The sequence below is a fragment of the Nomascus leucogenys genome, chromosome 3 (assembly GCF_006542625.1).
Source record: "Nomascus leucogenys isolate Asia chromosome 3, Asia_NLE_v1, whole genome shotgun sequence".
NCBI lineage: Eukaryota > Metazoa > Chordata > Mammalia > Primates > Hylobatidae > Nomascus > Nomascus leucogenys.
This window is the reverse complement of record NC_044383.1, coordinates 11,624,025-11,646,724: the sequence shown is the minus strand read 5'-3', so window position 1 is coordinate 11,646,724 and position 22,700 is coordinate 11,624,025. Positions and strand designations below refer to the sequence as shown.

The following is a 22,700-nucleotide window of genomic DNA, read 5'->3' as shown; positions in this document are numbered from 1 at the left end:
GGCGCAGTGGCTTACACCTGTAATCCCAGCACTTTGGGAGGCCAAGGCGAGCAGATCACTTGAGGGCAGGAGTTGGAGACCAGCCTGGCCAAAATGAAGAAACCCCACCTCTACTAAAAATACAAAAATTAGCTGGGTGTGGTGGTGGGCACCTGTAATACCAGCTACTCAGGAGGCTGAGGCAGGAGAATCACTTGAACCCAGGAAGAGGAGGCTGCAGTGAGCTGAGATCACGCTACGGCACTCCAGCCTGGGTGACAGAGCCAGAATCTGTCTCAAAAAGATAATAGTAATAATATAGACATACCTTGCAGGTACTATGGGTTTTGTTCCAGACCACTGCAATCAAGTTAATATCACATTAAGGCAGATCACATAAATGTTTTGGTTTTCCTATTGTTTACACTATGCTGTAGTCTATTACGTGTGCAATAGCACATCCAAATACAATATACATATGTTAAGAATATTTCAGTGCCAAAAAATGGTGTTGGAAAAATGACACCAACAGACTTGTTCAACATAGGATTGCCACAAATCTTCAATCTGTAAAAAACAGCATATCTGAGAAGTGCAACAAAGCGTAACAAAAGGAAGGATGCCTATATAGGGGTTGGTTTCTAATGAGAATAGTTCAACTGAACTTCCAAAACTACTCATTGGTTTACTAATCAAAAAAGCTAACATCATACTTCTGTAATGCTGAAGATTTTGAAAAATGTAAGTTTGTGTTCAACTAAATTGAATTGTAATTCTGATAAACATTGTTTAAACATTTTTTATTTACAGTAAAATATCCATAAAATTTATTTGAACCACTTTTTTATTTTTATTGTTTACTTCACTTTGGATTTTTTAAAAATTTCAACTTCTATTTTAGATTCAGAGAGTACAGATACAGGTTTGTTACACGGGTATATTGTATGATACTAAAGCTTGGGATACAAATGGTCCCAACACCCAGGTAGTAAGCCTAGTACCCAACTAGTTAGTTTTTCAACTCTTGCCCCACTTCGCTTCTTTTTATCATAGCCTCCACTGTCTACTGTTCCCATCTTTATGTCCGTGTGTACCCAAGGTTTAGCTCCCACTTAAAAGCAAGAACATGTATGCGGTTTTCTGATTCTGTGTTGGTTTGCTTAGGATAATGGTCTCCAGCTGCATCCATGCTGCTGCAAGGGACATCATTTTGTCTTTGTTATGGCTGCATAGTATTCCATGATGTATATGTACTACATTTTCTTTATCCACTCCACCTTTGATGGGCTAGTTCAGCCACTGTGGAAAGCAGTGTAGAGATTTCTCAAATAACTAAAAATAGTATTTGATCCAGCAATCCCATTATTGGGCATATACCTAAAGGAAAATAAATCATTCTGCCAAAAAGACACAGGCACTCATACATTCATCACAGCTCTATTCACAATGGCAAAGAAACAGAATCAACCTACGTACTCATTTTAACAATTTGTAAGTGTACAGTTTAGTGTTCATCAAGTACATTCACATTATCATGTAACTATCCACACAATCCATCCTTAATTTTTTTGACCATCCCAGACAGAAACTAGGTACCCATTAAATAATTAACGCTCCATTCTCTCCTCTCCGCAGCCCCTGGCAACCATCACCCCACTTTCTAGCTGTAGCCACTTGACTACTCTATGTACCTCATGTAAGTAGATCATATAATATTTGTCCTTTTGTAATCGGCTTATTGCACTTAGCATAATATTGTCAAGGTTCATCCAGCATGTGTGATTGAAAATTTTCCTCCTTTTTAAGGCTGAATAATATTCCATCATATCTATATACCATTTTGTTTATCCAGTCATCCACTGACGAATACTTGGGTTGCTTCTACCTGTGGCTACTGTGAATGATGCTGCTCTGAACACTGCTATATTGTTCAAGTCCCTATTTTCTTTTGTGTATATATGCACAAGTGGAATTGCTAGATGACACAGTAATTCTACTTTTAATGTTTTGAGGAATTGTTATACATTTTTCCACTGCAGCTGTACCATTTCATGTTCCCACCAGCAATGCACAAGAGCCCCAATTTCTCTACAACCATGCCGACACTTACCGTTTTCCATTTTTTTTATAATAGCCCACTTAATAGGTATGAAGTGATACCTCATTTTGGTTTTGCTTTACATTTCCCTTCATGATGCTGAACAAATGTCAAACATTTTTATATATTTTGGTTTGGGTTGGCTTCACCATAACTTTGAAGATCCTTAGGTAATTTTAAAACGTAAATTAATGTAAATCAACAACTTAAATCATCTTTGGATACCTGAATAGTTTCTAACTAGGAACAAACACTAAAACAATGACGATAATTAAAAGTTTACCTACTTTTCCTTATTACATATATATATTACAGAATGGCTACACCTTTGGGGTCTGTCAATAAACATGCTCATCTTTGCCACTTTAAAATGTACATAAGAAGGTATAAAAGGGATATGTAAGGGCCGGGCGTGGTGGCTCATGCCTGTAATCCCAGACTTTGGGAGGCCAAGGCAGGCAGATCATCTGAGGTCGGGAGTTCGAGACCAGCCTGACCAACATGGAGAAAGCCCGTCTCTACTAAAAATACAAAATTAGCCAGGCGTGGTGGTGCATGCCTGTAATCCCAGCTACTCGGGAGGCTGAGGCTGGAGAATAGCTTGAACCTGGGAGGTGGAGGATGCAGTGAGCTGAGATCGCGCCATTGCACTCCAGCCTAGGCAGTAAGAGCAAAACTCCGTCTCCAAAAAAATGAAAAAAAGGATATGTAAGAAAATTGTGAAATTTGTGACATTTACATACTTTCTCAGTCTGTTATAATGATCATATAAAACAGTTACTTCTCAATGAGCTACCTCCCAGTTCTCCCTATGAAAGAAAAGTTATTATTTTATTAAGAGATGTAATTAATATGGATGGTTCAGGCCACATTAAGGACAAAAGTAAGAGACATACATTTGTGTAAGCAGAGTAATGGTGTAAGACTTGATTTTTAGGCCAGGTGTGGTGGCTCACGCCTGTAATCCCAACACTATGGGGGGCCAAGGTGGGTGGATCACTTGAGGTCGGGAGTTCAAGACCAACCTGACCCACATGGTGAAACCCTGTCTCTACTAAAAATACAAAAATTAGCCGGGCATGGTAGCAGGTGCCTGTAATCCCAGTTATTCGGAAGGCTGAGGCAGGAGAATCACTTGAACCTGGGAGGCAGAGGTTGCAGCGAGCAAGATTGTGCCACTGCACTCCAGCCTGGGCGACAGAGTGAGGCTCCATCTCAAAAAATAAAAAATAATTTTTGTAAAAAAGACTTGCTTTTTAAGGAAAATGTGAGTAGGATTATTCCAAAGTGGCAGCTTTTACAGAACATAAAATAGCATAGTGGAGACAAAACTTGAGAAAGTATAGTAGGTTGGGGAAGTGAATTTTATTGGCTTTGGTCATAATATCTAAGAATGAGAAAATGCTATAATACGTGTTGACATGTTGGCTAAGTTCACTTAGTTTTTGAGGGACCTCTTTATCTGGAATACTCTTACTCTGTAAGTGAGAAAAGGAAGGGCCAGGGTGACTAAGCGGCTTGCCCAAGGCCACAAAGCCAATTTAGGGGAATGCCAGGAAAGACCAAAGCCTGAAATTCCCAACTCTCAGTTTAGTGTCTGTCTCCCTGGACACTGCTTCTGCAGTCCACCATACCAACACACAATCACACTCTATCAACGTGCTCCAGTCAACACAAGAGGTAAGAAATTTTAGCCACTTGACTAAACCAAAGGATGAACAAAGAAATGTATTTCTCAATGACGTAATTCTTTGGAATTTAAATGTTTCCATGAGAGCAAAAAGGTTTACCCCAACATTCACAACTTAATACTAGAAGCAACGAAATAAAAATTTTAAAGAAACTTTACCAAGCTTATGTAATTGACAAAGGAAGTACAGTAAATGTTTTTAATAAGTTGGACAGAAATAAGAAATTTACTTCTGCATTTTTACTGCAGAACAAATAGATAAATATCAGAACGTTTTATTTATTTTCTTTACTTTAACATTTCCTTTTATTTTAAATCCTAATTCTCCAACAAAAAGACTTTTAGTGAGGCACTGTCAAAAAGGCTAAGTAACAGAATCCCAAACTTCTCAATTCTACAGGTCAATGTTTATTAAACACTCTAGTAAACACCTTAGAATCCAGAGTAACTATGCTTATGTGAGCCCTTACTTAACGTCAGTTCAATTTGAGGCTCCTGCTTTTACAATATTTCTTATGAGGGAAAAATACATCCCACAGTGACAATCCAGACTGAGAACTCAATGACTGCCAACATCAAACAAGACTGATGTCCCCATGGAAACTAATCCACCCCAGGATTTTCTATTCAAACATTTTCTGAAGCATTCATGCACATCTAACAGGCAATGAAAATTGTCAAGGCAGATGACCCTAATTTTCAACACAACTGAAAGGTGCTTGCAGCAACACCACTACTCGCTAAAGAAAGACTGACCCAGCCAAAAGACGTCTTGAATGACGTGGATTTTAAGATGCCTATACTAATCCAAGCCCCAAACAGAAAAATCTTCAGCCAGGAAACTCCTGGCATTTTTTATTTAATGTTTAGTTTTCTATTCTAAGTGTACTTTCTTCTACTCTCAGAAATCAACTTTGGTACATTTATCATATGGGACTGGTTTCTAGGAAAAGACTTCCAGTTGGTATCATCAGATATATGGCTGCAACTTACACTGACTCAATTATCAGGTCACATCCAAAAACTAAGTGAAGTACCGTAAGCCCTCATGACTAGAATAACAACAACAATGTACTCCTATTTTCTGCTTTTGCCCAATGGATCCAGCCGCAGCCTAGCTTTCCACTTCTGATTCAATTCAGTACCAAGAGCGGAGTGCCAATTACTCTCTGAACATGTCTAGTCCCCCGAGTAGTTACCTCTTTGTTCCCTGGGCCTGGCTCTTTACACACAGCTGAGCCTCCCAGGCCTTAGACCAGAGAGCAGGTAAAAGCTTCCCCCAATTCACCAGCTCAGCCCTCTTCCTAGCCTTATCTCCACTGCTCTCGAATTTGGGCCAGCTCTCTGGATATTTGATTTTCGGTGTTCTCCTCATTCAGTAAAATTAACTCCCTTCCTCAGCTTAACAACTCAACTTTCCACCCACCTCATCCCTTTATTGCTGCCTCTGCAAGCTCCGTACAGGACCCAGTTTTGAGTAACAGCCATTCCTTCTGAATTCTAGCCATTGGAGAGACCTTGATATCTACAGCTACTCCAAGCAATGATACCTCATACGCTGACAGACTCAAGAGACGGTTAGGTTCCTATGGTCCTTTCTTTTCTTTCTTTGGAATGCAGTGTTGTGATCAAGGCTTACTGCAGCCTTGAACTCCTGGGCTCAGGTGATCCTCCTACCTCAGCCTCCAGAATTGCTGGGACTACAGGCACACACTATCACAACTGATTAATTTTTTTTTTTTTTTTTTTTTTTTTTTTTGTAGAGACGTGGTTTTGCCATGTTGCCCAGGCTGGTCTAAAAATCCTGAGCTCAAGTAATCTACCTGTCTCAGCCTCCCAAAGTGCTGAGATTACAAGCATGAGCTAATGCGCCAGGCCTCTTTTCTTCCTAACAGCCAAATGAATATTACTGAGGTAGGAAACCTGTAGGACTTATTTGCCGGTCCCAACAGAATGAAATGAAAAAACCAGCAGGAACCAGCAGATGGCATCAAAAGTGACCTCTAGTTGCCTTTGCTGATCATTGGCATAAGACACTCCCACCAGTGCCATGACAGTTTACAAAGACCATGGCAACACCCGGAAGTTACTGCCCCCTTTCTAGAGATTTCTGAATAGCCCACCCCTTAATTTGCATGCAATTCAAGGGGGGTATACATATAGCTACCCAACACCCCATGCACTGCTACTCTTGAGTGTACTGTGTGGTAGTGTTGTTCATGCCTCCTATTTTACTTCTAATTTCCTGTCTAAACGTTCTATCTATTACTGAGAAAGCTGTCCTGAAGTCCCCAACTACTACATTTCTCCTACTGGTTTTTATTTCATGTTATCTTGAGGCTCTGTTAACTGGATCACATTTTAAATTACTGCATATTCATTTGATGAACTGACCTTTTTATTGTTATGAAATGTCACTCTTCCATCTTTGCCCTGAAGTCTACTTTGTTTTTTGTTTTTTTGGTTTTTTTTGAGATAGAGTCTCTTTTTGTCGCCCAGGCTGGAGTGCAGTGGCACGATCTTGGCTCACTGCAACCTCCACCTCCCAGGTTCAAGCGATTCTCCTGCCTCAGCCTCCCCAGTAGCTGGGATTACAGGCGCCCGCCACCATGCCCGGCTAATTTTTGTATTTTTAGTAGAGACAGGGTTTCACCATATTGGCCAGGCTGGTCTTGAACTCCTGACCTTGTGATCCACCTGCCTCGACCTCCCAAAGTGCTGGGATTACAGGCATGAGCCACCACGCCCGGCTGCCCTGAAGTCTACTTTGATAAGAATACAGCCACTCTGACTTAAAATTCTTAGTTTTTTAATTTTTTTTATTTTTATTTTTAGAGATGCTCGCTGCAGCCGCAAACTTCAAGGCTGAAATGATCTTCCCACCTGTCTCTCTCAGAGCTGGGACTACAGGCACATACCACTATGCCCAGCTAATTTTTTTATTTTTCTTTTAGAGATGGGGGTTCTCATTATGTTGCCCTGGCTGGTTTCAAACTCCTGGGTTCAACTGATCCTCCTGCCTCAGCCTCCTGAGTTGCTAGGATTACAGGCATGAGCCAATTTTCCTAGGATAAGCATTTGTATAGTAGTGTTTTACTCTAGCCTTTTACTTTTAACCTACCCATGTCTTCGTATTTAAGATGGATATTGATTTTTTCCTTTTATCTGGCCTGACAATCTCTGACTTCTAATTGGAATGTTTCAATCTGCCCTAATAGTATAGTCACTGGCCACATGTGGCCACTTAGCCTTAAGTAAAATTTAAAAAATTTAAAATTCAGTTCCCAAAGAGCTCATTAGCTAATGTATGACAGCAGTCCCCAACCTTTTTGGCACCAGGGACTGGTTTCGTGGCAGACAATTTTTCTACAGACAAGGGTCAGAGGGGAGAAGGGGAAGGTATAGGGATGAAACTGTTCCAAGTCAGATCATCAGGCATTAGATTCTCATAAGCAGCTCACAAACCAGCTCCCTCACATGGGCAGTTCACAATGGTGTTCATGCTCCTATGAGAATCTAATACCACCGCAGATCTGACAGGAAGTGGCGCTCAGGCAGCAATGCTCACTCACTCACTGCTCACCTGCTGAGTGTCCCAGTTCCTAACAGGCCACAGAGCAGTACTGGTCCCAGTCTGGGAACTAGGGACCCCTGATGTATGACCATTGGCTAGTGTTGAACGTGCAGATGTTCAGAAACAGAAATTACCATGAAGCAGAGTTTTCACTTAGACCATTTATATTTAGTACCATCATAATCAGTAGAGTTGAATTTAAGTGGGCCATCTTGCTATTTGTTCTATTTGTCCCACATGTTTTTTGTTCACTTTTTCTTGTCTTTTGTTAGACTGAAAACATTTTGTCATTAAATTGGCTTATTAATGATATCTCTTTGTATTTTTTTTTTTAAGGCTTTTTTAGGGATGTGGTTTTCAACAGGGAGCTATTTTGTCTCCCTAGGGACATTTGGCAACGTCTGGAGACATTTTGTTGCAACTCAGGGGGATGGGTCCTACTGGCATCTAGTGAGCAGAAGCCAGAGATGCTAAGCTTCCCATAATGTGCAGGACAGCTCCTCACAACAAAGAATTACCCAGCCCACCATGCTGATAGTACTAAGGTTGAGAAACCCTGCTCTGGGGCTTACTAAATACTCCCTAACCAATCACGGTCTTCTTTCAAATACTATCATATCACTTCATGTAATGTTAGAATCTTAACCACATTCTATTTCCTTCCTATCTTGTGATTATTGTCACATACTACTAGCTGTAACATTGAACCCTCTCTGGGTTCAATTTTCTTCATAAGAAAGAATATCTACCTCGTTGACATTCTGTAAAAATTAAAATAAGGAAAGTGGAAAGCACAGTACCTGTACACCAGAGGTGCTAACTTATCAGTAAGTTATTATCCTATTAATACAGAAAATTTTGAAATGAAGGAACAGAAGGACACACCTGAAGAGAAACCTAGGTGACCTACATTCATACCTGGTTTAACTTTTGTTATAAATGCCTCTCCTATAGCTCTCTACCTACAAAAGTGACAATGAGACTGCACCCTACTGGACTAGCTAGCAAAGTTTGACTCAGAAGAGAAATTCAAGAATCTTTCGGGCTCTGATATATAATCCCTTTTATTTACCTACATTTAATTGAAGACATCTGTAAGTGGTGCCACACAAAATGTAATTCAGACTTAGAAATGTCAATAAAAATGTCTGTAAGGCCAGGGTCCGGTGTAAGCCTAGCAGGGGAGTACATATCAGCAGCTACAGAGCCACCCGAAATTAGGGATCTAATGGAAATATGTTGCCTGACTTGATGAGGTGATAAAAGCTCTTTCCCCATAAAGCTTAATGAGCTCTATTAGTCTTCAGCTTACAGGAATGTAAAAGGGTCAGTCCCACAGAGGGAAGTAACTGACTCTCCACACATGGTCCATTCAAATGACAACATATCAAATTACTGATGTAATTACTATAACCTGACAATTTCATTAGATTCATGTGGCAGTTAACTGTTTAGGACTTACAACAAAGGGACATGGTTCACTCATAGTAGTCATTGTGGAGAAAGTGAAGTTTAAAGTCAGCTTTGTTTTTAACTGCAACTCTCATGTATTTTACTGTCTCTGCCAGAATAATTTGACTTTTATTCAAAATTAAAGAAGGTGCCGGGTATAGACCGTATTTGTAATTTTCCTTCTCCAGCTAAGTCATAAGCTTAATGGCAAAATTAAACATTCAGAGACTCCCAACACTCTCCTGCCTTGCCTTTGGTTTGGCTCTCAGGCGCTACGTGGTAGCAAAGGAACAGCAGCCCCTGCTTAGTGCTGCTGGTGGAGACTTAGGGGTTGCTGCCACTAACTTAAGTCCTCAAGTGGCCCCTGTGGAATTGCAAACTAGAAAAATACCAACAGAAAGCCCTCAAAATATTTCCCCTCAAGAAAGGAGACTTACATTGGTCATCTTTAATTTTGATTTCTCTTCCTCTCCAATGTCATAAACCCAGTAATAAAAAAGATAACTAACCAAGGTAAATACCACTCCAGATCACTAAGTGATGAAAGCAGATAGAAACAGATAGAAATTATCATTAAACTCTGGATACTACTTTTCACCAAAGAGTGAAACTTCCACACACATATTCCCAATACTTAACCAGAGTAGTAATATGTAATTTAAAAGTATGTATTTGTGGCCGGGCGCAGTGGCACACACCTGCAATTCTAGCACTTTGGGAGGATGAGGTGGGTGTATCACTTGAGGTCAGGAGTTCGAGACCAGCCTGGCCAACATGGTGAAACCTGTCCCTACTAAAAATACAAAAATTAGCCAGGCATGGTGGCAAGCGCCTGTAATCCCAGCTACTTGGGGGGCTAAGGCAGGAGAATTGCTTCAAATGGAAGGCAGAGGCTGCAGTGTGCTGAGATTGTGCTATTGCACTCCAGCCTGGGTGACAGAGCAAGACTCTGTCTCAAAAAAAAAAAAAAAAAAAAAAAATATATATATATATATATACATATATATATATTTGTGTATATATGTATATATATTTGTATACTCTATATACTCTGGTTGCAACTAGTGTACTCTAGGTACACTCCAAGACCTATCTATAACTGAGAGCATCCAAAGATTACAAAGGACAAAGTTCTCAATCTTAAGTAGCTATAATCTAACTGGGAAGACAGACTGTTAACCACATTAAAATGTAAATATTGGAACTTGTCTACTTTTAGCTGAGTCCTGCCAAATTATGGATGAAAGACTGCTACTCTCAGTCTCAGCCCCACCAAATTCATTCATTCATTTGTTCATTCATTCGTTGAACAAATATTTATTGACTCAGTGCCTACTCTCAGTCTCAGCCCCACCAAAGTCATTCATTCATTTGTTCATTCATTCATTGAACAAATATTTATTGACTCAGTCCCTACTATGGTCTACCTATACTAAGAATGAGAACGCAAGAAAACAAGAAAAACAGGGTTCTCTCTCAATGAGCTTACATTTGAGAGATGTCAACTGTTAAAATTTATTGAGAAGCATCTTTGCCATTGGTGAGTAAATTGCTACTTGCCCCAGTAAAGTGGACATCAAGCTCAAGCCTCCTTATTTGGTCCCTGTACAGGAAAGCCAACCCAGCCTAATTGCCTTCTGCTAAAAATCCTTATTGCTGTTCATTCCTCTCAGCTTTTGCTTAAATGAGAGCAAAGCGTTACACATTATTAACATTATCTCATCTAAGTTCCTGCCAGCCCCTTTTTCCCAAGGTTAGATGTTGTTTCCACATCAAATCAAAGAGACTCCCATTGTACATCTGTCAAACACTGATTACAAGAAGCATTACCAAAAAGCTACCAATGCACCTCTACCCACTGTGGGCCCTTTACTGGAAGAGTAAAGGATAAAACAACACTTTGTAGTTTTAAGTTTTCTGTGCACTTAAATTGTTTTTAAACTGAGATCTGCGTGTATAATTTTGCATCGTGCTTTTACCTCTCAATATATCAAATGTATTTTATATGTGTTATTCATCAGTATATACTCATGAACACATATTCATTATCTCCATTTTAATGGTTGTAGGGTGTTCTATCATATGGCTGTGTCATAATTTATTTGACCTGTTCCTGTTGTACATTTAGATTGTTTACAATTTTTTACCATTCATTTTTATGCAAGTTTTGTCCCCATCTTTGATGAACTCTCTGACAGTGATTACTGGACTACAATTACTCAACCACAAGTATGAATGTATATAAGGCCTTTAGTGTATGTGACCAAACTGCTTCCTAGAAAGGATGAAGTTTATAAACATCCCATCTCATTATATCTTGTCAAGCATTCACTTAAAAAATAAGATATCTTGATAGGTTAAAAAAAAAATTATAGATCACTGTCATTTTATACTGCATTTCTTTTATTACTAATAGGATAAAACATTTAAAACACATTTATTACCATTTGTATTTTATCTTATTAATTACCTGATAAAAATCCAACCAAATTTTATGAAAAAGAAATTCATATTATTGCTTCCACATTATACATTAAGTATAACCCTTTCATCATATTTTATCCAAGTTACCTTTTAGCTATATTTGTTTTCATGTAAAAATTATGGATCTTTACATACTCAAATTAATTGTTTCACTCTTTGTTTTTTGATACTTAGCATTGTTTTTGAATTTAGAAAATGCTTCCATCGGCCGGGCACGGTGGCTCACACTTGTAATCCCAGCACTTTGGGAGGCCGAGGCGGGAGGATCACGAGGTCAGGAGATCGAGACCACGGTGAAACCCCATCTCTACTAAAAATACAAAAAATTAGCCGGGCATGGTGGCGGGCGCCTGTAGTCCCAGCTACTTGGAGAGGCTGAGGCGGGAGAATGGCGTGCACCCGGGAGGCAGAGCTTGCAGTGAGCCGAGATTGCGCCACTGCACTCCAGCCTGGGCGACAGAGCGAGACTCCGTCTCAAAAAAAAAAAAAAAAAAAAAAAAAAGAAAATGCTTCCATAACTATAGAGTGGGCTATAAAACTTATAGTCTTCAACTTTTTTATGGTTTGGTTTTCGCTTTACACCTAACTGTTAATTAAAATTATATCTGCCAGACACTGTGCTCAGTGTTTGCCACAGATCATCTCATTTAATTTTAATATCCCTGTAAGTATTATTATCTCCACTTTTAGATCAGGAAAAAGGGCTCAGGAGTCAATGACTTGCCCGTGGGCTACTCAGGCCTGTCTCATTTCAAAGTCTAGGCTCTTTCCACCATACCACTCTGCTTCCCTGTTGATCCTGGATACTTAGACAATGTGACCAAACCTGGATGGGACTACCCTCTCTGGTCTGGTCCATTTCTCCTGGTGACCACTCAAGCTGGCTACCACACGTTTTCAATGCGCCAGTGTAGGCCACACCACGTTATCAGCAGTAATAGTTTCAATAATCAAATAAACAAAATGTTATAAAAGCAGAAATGGTCTCAGAAAGGACACAGTATTGAGGCCCAACCCTGAAGACGAGTATGATTTGACCAAGTTGGGAAAGCATAAAATGAAATAAACAATAGGCACAAAGGAAGGACAAGTGCAAGGCAAGGAACACAGTCTCATCACGTGGAGCTGAAGCCCAAGAGGAGAACACAAAATAGTGCCATGATGTGACGAGCACAGTTTATAAGTGCTCCCATTTCCATCACTTATTTGAGAGGTAGGAATTATTATTTGCATTTAAAAGATAACAAAAATGAGGCTCAGGGCAGTTGTGATTTACCCAATGTCATATGGCTAGTAAGTGAAGCCAAGCTCTTACCCGGTTTTGGTTCTAAGTCCCACCACTTCTTCACATAACTCTGCTTCCACCCTTTCTCTACTTCCTTTTCCAAGTCTTGATGATCATCTACAAGTTTTTCTGCAAATGCAGCTCATAACGATATCTAGTTCTCTAAACATCTAATAGTTTTTCTTTATCTCACAATTTTATCACTGGATTCTCAGTTCAACATTGGAAACCATGATGAGGATTAAATGAAAAAGTGAATGAAGAACCCAGAATATTGCCTTGTTATAACAGCAGCTCAATAACTTTGCTCTTCTCTTGTCAACTCATGGATTTTAAAGTGGTCTCTCTAACTGAAACTTCCTTGAAGACAGCCTTTGTCTCTGATTTTTCCAGCTCTCTTTTAATACCATGGCAATTTACAGAACATAAGGCTGCTGTTAAATAAACAGTTACAGGAGTAATGAAGATACAACAAGGCTCTTTAAAATGAAGGACTGATTTCTCTCTACTTATTCAGAAAGAAAATATACTTAAAAAGAGGCAATAACCTGTCATGAAGGTGAATTGCTATTGATACAACTTCTAGAAACTTTTATCCAAAAAAAAAAAAGCCTGCAGTAACTCACTCCATTACTGTTAGTGAAGAATATGTCACATCAAAATGAGCACTCCTAAATTATCAAATAAATGCCTAATGAAAGATATCAATAATGGTGTTCAATTACCAATTCTAATATTAAGGTCAGTGAGTAACTCTTACCTCCAAGGGTGAACTGCAAAGGAATCTTGTGAACTGTAGAGTCAAATTTGAACAGAATCCATTTCATCCAGTAAATAGACAGCAAAAAGGAACACAGAGAAAGAGAAAAAATTATTATACAATTTTCCAGTAAATCCACTTAAACTGAACCCAAAGATTATAGAAAATTAATGTGTCCATAAAGTTCATCCAGAGAATAGAAAGGTTCAACCTAGTCCATAGGAAGCACCTATTTGAATTCCCTTCAATAAACATTCTTAAAAATCTGTATAGAAGCACATAAAGCACAACAAATCAGTCCTAAAATATTTTGTTTAAATTTTATGTCACAACTCCTACATAATAAAAACACCTTTTAAGGAAAAAAATACGCAATCTTCCTGACCTAAATTTGACAGGCAAAGTTCAGTAAATGCCAAGAGAAGAAGATACAAACCAATGAGGAAACCAAGAAAAAGGGAGAAGAAAGACCAAGAGAGAGGTGAGACGAGTGAGAATGAGAAGAAGGTGAGGTTTTAGCTCCACAATTTGGCATCTCATCTGTGGTCTTTACCCTGTTCTGATCTTTCTCTTTTCTCAGTCCCATATCCCCTTCCTTCCTTCCTTCCTCCTCTCTCCCTTTCTCCCTTCTCTCTCACCTTTCTCTTTCTTTTTATGACACACATAGAGGAATACAGAATATCATCTGAAACTAAATGCTATATGATCAGTATTTAAATAAACATATTATAGAGGGGGATAGAAACAAACGACAAATTGTAGTATACCTCTGAAATAAGGACTGTCACATAACTTCATGCATATACCTGATGGTAATTCATAATGTTCTTATTGTTATTATTTACAGATTCAACACTTCAAATCCTTTGAGATTTACTGTAATAATACCCAAATAATATACACTCTTGATCTTTCTAAATGCAAATTAACTACAATAAAATACAATGACAGGCCTGTTTCCAAGCACTCATGAACTTCCTCTCCACAACAAAGCTAGTACTCGCAGGGAATACAAATAACTTGTATTCTCTTTTAGAGTTACACATTGAAATATTTATCAATGAAATTATATGATGTCTGGGATTCCCTTCATGATCATCAGAGAAGTGGGGAGAAAAGTAATATGGAGTAGTATAAAATAAAACAGACTAGCTGGGCGTGGTGGTTCACGCCTGTAATCCCAGCACTTTGGGAGGCCGAGGCAGGGTGGATCACCTGAGGGAGGTCAGGAGTTCGGGACGAGCCTGGCCAACACGGTAAAACCCCGTCTCTACTAAAAATACAAAAATTAGCTGCGTGTGGTAGCGGGCGCCTGTAATCCCAGCTACTTGGGAGGCTGAGGCAGGAGAATTGCTGGAACCTGGTAGGTGGAGGTTGCAGTGAGCCAAGATTGCGCCACTGCACTCCAGCCTATGCGACTAGGGCGAGACTCTGTCCCAAAAATAAAAAACAACTAAGATAAAACAGACTAGACGTGATATTAAATGAGTGAGGACAAGAGATTAGGGTTCATTACCTGATTCTATCTACTTTGTAAATGTTTAAGGTTTTCCATAACGAAGTTTTAAAAATCTATCACATACTCCCACCAAAAACACTAAATATATTTTTAGAATATCACTAACACATACCAAAGCCATTCAATTAAATAGTATCATTTAGGCCCTAGTTGACAGTATATTAAAATGTAAACACTTCAGTAGGAAGCAAAAAAAAAAGGAAAGAAAAAAACAAAATGCAAACAGTAAGAATTTTTTCTTAATTTAAATATCAATATGCAGTTCCATTACATTAACTCTTAAGATAACTTTCTGAAAGTGCAAAATATACCAAATTTTAAGTTTTCTTAATGCTGACATGAAGCAAATAATTTTATTGAAATTTAAAATGTAAGCTTTGTGGTCTTGGATTCTTTCATTGCAGCCCAACCTAAGACAATCTCTACCCTTCCTCCCAAGAATAAAAAGTACCAGTTCAAAGCCTAGCCAGTTTTAACCGTGGAGAAAAATGAGGCATGGTAAATTTTGATTTTAAAATCAGAAATTTGATACTGAAGGGTTCTACGCTTTTCCCCAAAAGTGAATGTTAATATTATACACATACTTTTGAATTTATAAGCAAGTCATGTTCAGTAGTAATTGATGCATTAATTAGGATGGAAGCTACTTTAAATAACAATGAAGACAAAAATAAAAATGTTGTCTATAAAACCTAATGTCTCCTTGAAGCTTCAACAATTTATACACATTTCTGGCATGTGTATATATCCAACATTTGTGTCACAGCTTTTTCAAAACAGACCTAAAAAATTCTCATCCTGTTTGAAGCCACCAAAATGTGAAATACGTAAGTAAAAGTTTTCAATCCTAAAGCAGTAAAAACAGAATAACAAATCACAAGACACACATTGACACTCCTATTCCCACGACATGAAAAAGATTTCAAAAAATGCCTTCTCTCTATTAGTGCATCAGTAAAACCCATTGTTTTTTCATGTTTCACTTCAGTTAATTACTTAGTAAATTCTTTCATAATGAAACTGTACATATTATATTCAGTAGAAATGGTAATACTTTGAAAGAACAATTATAAAGAGACTGCAAAAACATTTTCTACATACACTGCAACTGAAAGTAGAAATAGATTCCTTAACAAACACTATCATGATGTCTGATTACTATTAAAAAGGACTATGGCTCAATTTTGCTGTGAACCTAAAACTACTAAAAAGTAAAGTCTATTTTAAAAAAAAAAGACTATGGCCACACACAGATGGTAGCACACATTAATATCACTTGTCTGATATGACTATATTAATAGGACTACTTAATAATAAATAATGGGTAAAGTTAATAGTAGTTAAGAGAAAGATCCTTTTCAAAATATTTGGGTGTAGTATTGAAAAAATAAAAAATGTAATATGTTTTACAAAATATCTGATTCTGCAGATGGGCATATAATTTTATCATTCTAATAACAATCGTAGGTTAACATAGCTATATTCTTTATCTTCCTATGTACCCACTTTTAAAGATTAGTTCTAGGAGTATCTTGATTTAATAGTTCAATAAAGGAATAACCTGCATGATATTTGGCTTTTTAAACTTAACAGCTAAGTTTCCTGTTAGTAACAATATTAATAACTATCAATTTGATTCACTTGATAAAATTTATAAAAATTCTAAATGCCAATTATTCTGTCAGGTCTTGAATTTTTTAAAAAACTTAAGAATTATGGTCTATATTTAGAATCCAGGCATAAAAGGCATCAGTACCATTTTCAAAATCCTTTAGGCCTCTAAAAAGAAAAAGGATACACATAGACAGCGCTCATGCTCCACAGCTTCTTACTGAACTTGCTTTTCTCAAAGTATTCTCATTTACCAAGCCTGGTACCATTGTTCTATTCATCACCGGTAGCCTGACTCATAACATAATCCTTTCTCATTCCCTCCAAAGAAGCACTTAATGCTTACCAAAATGTTCTAAACCATTTTCCAAGTGCACAAAATTGTAGTTAGACCTCCTATTAGTTACAGTCAGTAAATTCTTTTTCTAACTATAGGGGTAGGGGGAATAAGGACCAAAGAAAACACACTGCTAATTTTGTCAAAAGATCCTAGCAATTTGGATGTAATGACTTCCTTTTTGGTAAGTTAAAAAAAAAAAAAAAAGGTCCCAGAAAAATGATAATTATTTTCTCTTTGTAATATAAACTATTCAACAGATAATTCAAGCCACTTTGTTCCTGAAATGCCTTATCTGTTTAATAAATAACCGTGGTTAAATTCCTATCTTTTAAAGAAAAAGGAAACACTCAATACCAAAAGGCAATTTTTACAAAGATAAATCACGTTTTTTTTTTCCTAACCCAAGGAACATCAGTGAGGTGTCTCTATTTGCCAAAGTGAAATTCCAAATCTTATAACTAGTCATATCAATTATCCAAAATTTCCTCACATTAACAAAATATACTTCCGGTTATATTTCCTGGGCCTTTCACTTATTGTACCCTACTTCCACTTACTGTCCTATAATTTGTCAGGGGACAGGTCTGATTATTTTAGGTTATAATCTAATAAAACCTTTATTTAAAAATTTTGCAATTATCAATCTAAATTACACCTCAATGTAAAATACTAAATTCTTCTATCAGGAATTTGGAAGCCTTAACTCAGTTACGACTCTAAATTATGTTAACTTAAATAACATTTTAGACTCCCTTCCCATCCCTGTTCAATTTCTGGCACATATTTACACTATAAATAACTGGTAGTTCTAAGGCAGTGCAAAACTAGGTTTTATGTAAAGAATGTCTCTGATAAATCTACAATGCTAAGAAACTAATTTGATTCCACCAAAGAAAAAAGTTTTATTGTTTCATATTTCATTGCAGACAAACAAAACCTTCAAAACAGCCAAAAGACACAGCTAGCGCCCATTTAAAAAGTCATCAAAAGAATGAGAATTAAATCTGTATTTAACAAGGAGCGGAAACTAAGGTTTGAGAAGATCTTATTTAACCTATTATTGGGGAGTAAAAAGGGCAGATTCAGGTAATTCCCTAAATTCATTTTTTTATAGCTATTCTCTATCCCAGTTGTAAGCAATGTAGCTGAAAGGACTGTTTGTGCTACCTCTTCTGATTACATTTGGCACCTTAGACATTAAGTTTCAAAACATCTTAAAAGATGACAACAAGGCCGGGTGCAGTGGCTCACGCCTGTAATCCCAGCACTTTGGGAGGCCAAGGCGGGTGGATCACAAGGTCAAGAGGTCAAGACCATCCTGGCTAACATGGTGAAACCCCATCTCCACTAAAAAATACAAAAAATTAGCCGAGCGTGGTGGCTCACGCCTGTAATCCTAGCACTTTGGGAGGCCGAGGTGGGTGGATCACGAGGTCAGGAGATCAAGACCATCCTGGCTAACACGGTGAAACCCCGTCTCTACTTAAAAAAAAAAATACAAAAAATTAGCCGGGCATGGTGGCGGGTGCCTGTAGTCCCAGCTACTCGGGAGGCTGAGGCAGGAGAATGGCGTGAACCCAGGAGACGGAGCTTGCAGTGAGTCGAGATCACGCCACTGCACTCCAGCCTGGGCGACAGCGTGAGACTCCGTCTCAAAAAAAAAAAAGACAAAAAAATCTTATTTACACTCTAATATAGTTAAACCTAAACCTTTGTCTTCTGAAGCATTACATCTCCTTTTTTGCCTTAGGATTAGAATCTTACTAGGTCTACCCACTTAAGTTATTTGGGCCTTGGGGTTTCTTTTTTTGTGTTTTTTTTTTTTTGGTTTTTTTGATACGAAGTCTTGTTCTTGTCCCCCAGGCTGGAGTGCAATGGCGCAACCTTGGCTCACTGCAACCTCCGCCTCTCAGGTTCAAGCGATTCTCCCACCTCAGCCTCCGGAGTAGCTAGGATTACAGGCGCCCACCACCAAGCCTGGCTAATTTTTGTATTTTTAGTAGAGACAGGGTTTCACCATGTTGGCTAGGCTGGTCACGAACTCCTGACCTCAGGTGACCCGCCCACCTCGGCCTCCCAAACTGCTAGGATTACAGGTGTGAGCCACCGTGCCCAGCCAGGCCTTGATTTTTGATATGTAAAAGGATTTCAGCCCAACAGCCTTCCCCAGGTGGTATCCTGTGGCACGGCAGGCTCCTGAGACACTCTCTAAAAAACAATTCCATGGCCACGTAAGTCTGGGAAATGCTCTTACTATAGCAGCCTCACCTCCCCTTCCTCCTTACCTTAGTGAATTGCAGGCTACACTGATATATTAAAGGCTTTGCACATTCCTGTATTTACAAACAAAAAACTCTTCTACTTCAACCTCAGTCAAGTGCTTCCCAAAGTTACATGACTAGAGATTTTTGTTTTTAATTTCATATAATATCTATTAATATTCCACAAAATCCATTTTCCACAGAGCTCATTTTAGGCAACACTGGTCCCTACCAGCTCTGATTTGTTTTCCCCAATCTGTACTTATTAGAATTGCTCACTGAAAATACTCAGTGTGGCACTCTCAAAAATGGCAGAAAATCCAATACTATCAATGAATTATTCGCCCTTTTTTTCCCCCATTTAAGAGTTCTGGTCCCTACCCAATAATATTCCTGGTGATATTATGGGCAAATGCTCAAAGCAATGCCATAGATGTACTATAATAAAATGCCTCTTGAAAAATTCTAGTATCTGCCCAGAATCACAAAAGCCCATAAAACACTAATATTGAGAGCTAGTTATAAATGTTTTGCTCTAAATGTTGATTTCAAAGTTTGCTAACACATATCCTAATTAATGAGCTACTTCACTAAGTATCTTTTTCCTATTTTTTGCACCTTTCTCCCTAATTTCTAACAGCAACAGGGATTTGGATTGTAATTAGGTTATTCACTAATATCTACCTCTTATGTTCACTATAATAATCATCATATATTTTATAAATAGTAGAAATGGTGGCTCTATACTTAACACCAATGATACACATATGAACTTGTTAAAATATCATTTATTTACTACCTTCAAGCCTAGTTTGTTTCTAAAATTAAGTTTGCAATATGAATCTATAAAATCCAGATAAAAGTATAACAATTCTATATCTTAAAGAGCTACACTCAAAAAGAATAGAATCTTAAAAAATTCTGTTGCTTTTCAACATTATCAGCAGCAAACAAAATCACCATAAACAGAGTTCATATAAAAACACAAAGAAAAACATGTTCTTGGCAAAGTCATCAAACAGAACACCCACCAAAGAAAGACTCTGGTGCTGGTGGCATTCTGTGTTGATTTCAGAATCCTTTGCTCCTCTAACAGGAAGATCATTTGCCATAGGATGCTAATGACCTAAGGCCTGTATGTTAATTGCATTAAATAAATACCAGCACAAAATACTAAAACATCTCATAAGAAGTATGGAAATAATTTAACAAGTATGTTTCAGAGGAAAAACACCTTCTGGTTTTTTTGAGACGGAGTCTCGCTCTGTTGCCCAGGCTGGAGTGCAGTGGCGTGACCTCGGCTCACTGCAAGCTCCGCCTCCCAGGTTCACGCCATTCTCCTGCCTCAGCCTCAGTAGCTGGGACTACAGGCGCCTGCCACCGCGCCCGGCTAATTTTTTGTATTTTTAGTAGAGACGGGGTTTCACCGTGTTAGCCAGGATGGTCTCGATCTCCTGACCTCGTGATCACCCGTCTCAGCCTCCCGTCTTGCACCTTCTGGTTTCTTAAAGTAAACACTAAGGCCGAGATTTTATACCAGAGAAATCTTTATATCTGTTGCTGACATTCTTGATCTGCAAGCTGAGTGTTTAGAAATGTACCAAAACTCAAAGGCTTTCAAAATTAGATTCTTCCAAAATAATATTTTCCTAGGTATGGAGTATAGTTATTTGCAGGTTTGGAAAAGGTATTTAGAATATATATATATATGTATTGATATATATGTATATATATATCAAAAGACTCGTATCAGAGAATATAGAGAACTCTCACAGTCAATAAGGAAAAAACACAAGAACCCAACTTTAAAAAGGTAGGGGGGCAAACTCTTAAAGACTTAACAAAACAGAACATATTCCAATAGCCAATAAATACATAAAAAGCTCCCTATTTAGTCATCAGCAAATAGCAAATTAAAACCCCAATACAATACTACTATCCACCCACCAGAAAGGCTAAAACTAAAGCATCAGAAAACACCGTATGTTGATGAGGATGTGGCACAATGAGCATGTTTATATGGTACAAGCACTCTGGAAAACTGGCCACATTTCTATAAATGCTGAAGATGTTTACCCCACAGCCCCTGGCTACTCTACAGAATTAAGTCATCTGGTCATGGTGAGATTCCATAAACAGAGAGAAGCAGTTACCAGTAAGGAAGACCCAGTAATGCTGAAGTAAAAACCTGTCCCCTTTATGTTAGACCTTCTTGGGAATATCCATGTCCTCCAAGCACTAGCTTCCTGCAGAAAAACTTCCAGCACATACCATTTGTGAGGAGCAAGGAATACATACCAAGAAATATGGAGGACAAAACTAGGTATCACTGAAATTACACTAGGCTAGGCAAAATCTTTCAAATTAACCTTCAAAAATTGGGTGTCTTCCAAAAATCCAAATAACATAAATTAGGGATAAATAGAAAATACCACAAAACCAAGAAATCGAAATTACCATGTAACTCCCAGGTATGTATCTAAGAGAAGTTAGTGTTATGTCCATCAAAAGATACATACAAGAATGTTCATAGCAACTTTATTCATAACAGGCAAAAGCTGTCAACAAATATGCCCAGCAATAATAGAATAGATTAATAAATGATGCTGTATCCACACAATGGAATACTACATAGCACTGAAAGAAAACTGCTACTATATGTCACATGGAGTTCACACAGAATGTTAAGTAAAAGAAGACAGGAGAGTGTATGCTGTATGATAAATTTATATGAAGCTAAAGGACAGGCAGAATTAATCTACAGTGATAGAAGGGTAGTTAACCTCTGGGTAGGAAAATACTGACTGGGAAAGGCCATGAGGGAGCCTTCTAGCATGCTGAAAATGTTCTCTCTTAATCCGAGCAGTGACTATAAGAGTATACACATAAGTAAAAATTTGGCCAGGCGTGTTGGCTCATACCTGTAATCCCAGCACTTTGGGAGGCCAAGGCGGGCAGACTGCTTGAGGCCAGGAGTTCGAGACCAGCCTGGTCAACATGGCAAAATCCTGTCTCTACTAAAAATACAAAAATTAGCCGGGCATGGTGGTGCATGCCTATAATCCCAGCTTCTTGGGAGGCTGAAGTACGTGAATTGCCTGAACTCAGGAGGCAGAGGTTGCAGTGGGCCGAGATCGCGCGACTGTGCTCCAGCCTGGGCGACAGAGGGAGACTGTCTCAAAAAAAAAAAAAAAAAAAAAAAGAAAAAAAATCAACAAGCTATACACCTAAGATTTATGTACTTTACTACACTATAAACTTAAAAATTAATTTTAAAAAAGGAAATAAAAAGAAGAAAAAACTGTATAGTTCCATCTGGGGATTTTTCCTAAAATCAGTGAAAGCGCACAATTTGACAGTTGAGATATATCTTAGCAATTATCTAGTGCACCTCTTTTACATACTGAGATCCAAAAATGTTACATTATTTTACAGACAGCAAAATTACCATCAGACCCTCAAAACCTTTTCCAATCTATGGTTTCCCTTCATTATACCAAGGACTTAACAATACCATTAACCAGAACTCAACAAGAAAGCAATAAAATCCGAGATACCAACAAGAAGAGTCTCAGCTTAACTAAAATAACACTAAAATAAGGTGACAAATAGGTGTTTAAGTAACAAGAAAATAAGTCTACAACAAA

The 22,700-nt window shown here is 38.1% G+C and overlaps 1 protein-coding gene across 7 annotated transcripts in view; it reads right to left on the bottom strand.

Annotated features, from left to right (window-relative positions):
• The window catches only part of ATE1 (arginyltransferase 1), a 190,101-nt gene that overhangs the window by 121,949 nt on the left and 45,452 nt on the right, over positions 1-22,700 (bottom strand). For all 7 annotated transcript variants that reach the window (XM_030806154.1, XM_030806164.1, XM_030806148.1 and 4 more), the window contains one exon: positions 13,323-13,355. In XM_030806154.1, coding sequence (XP_030662014.1) covers positions 13,323-13,355 — 33 coding nt within the window. The remainder of the gene's footprint in view (positions 1-13,322; positions 13,356-22,700) is intronic.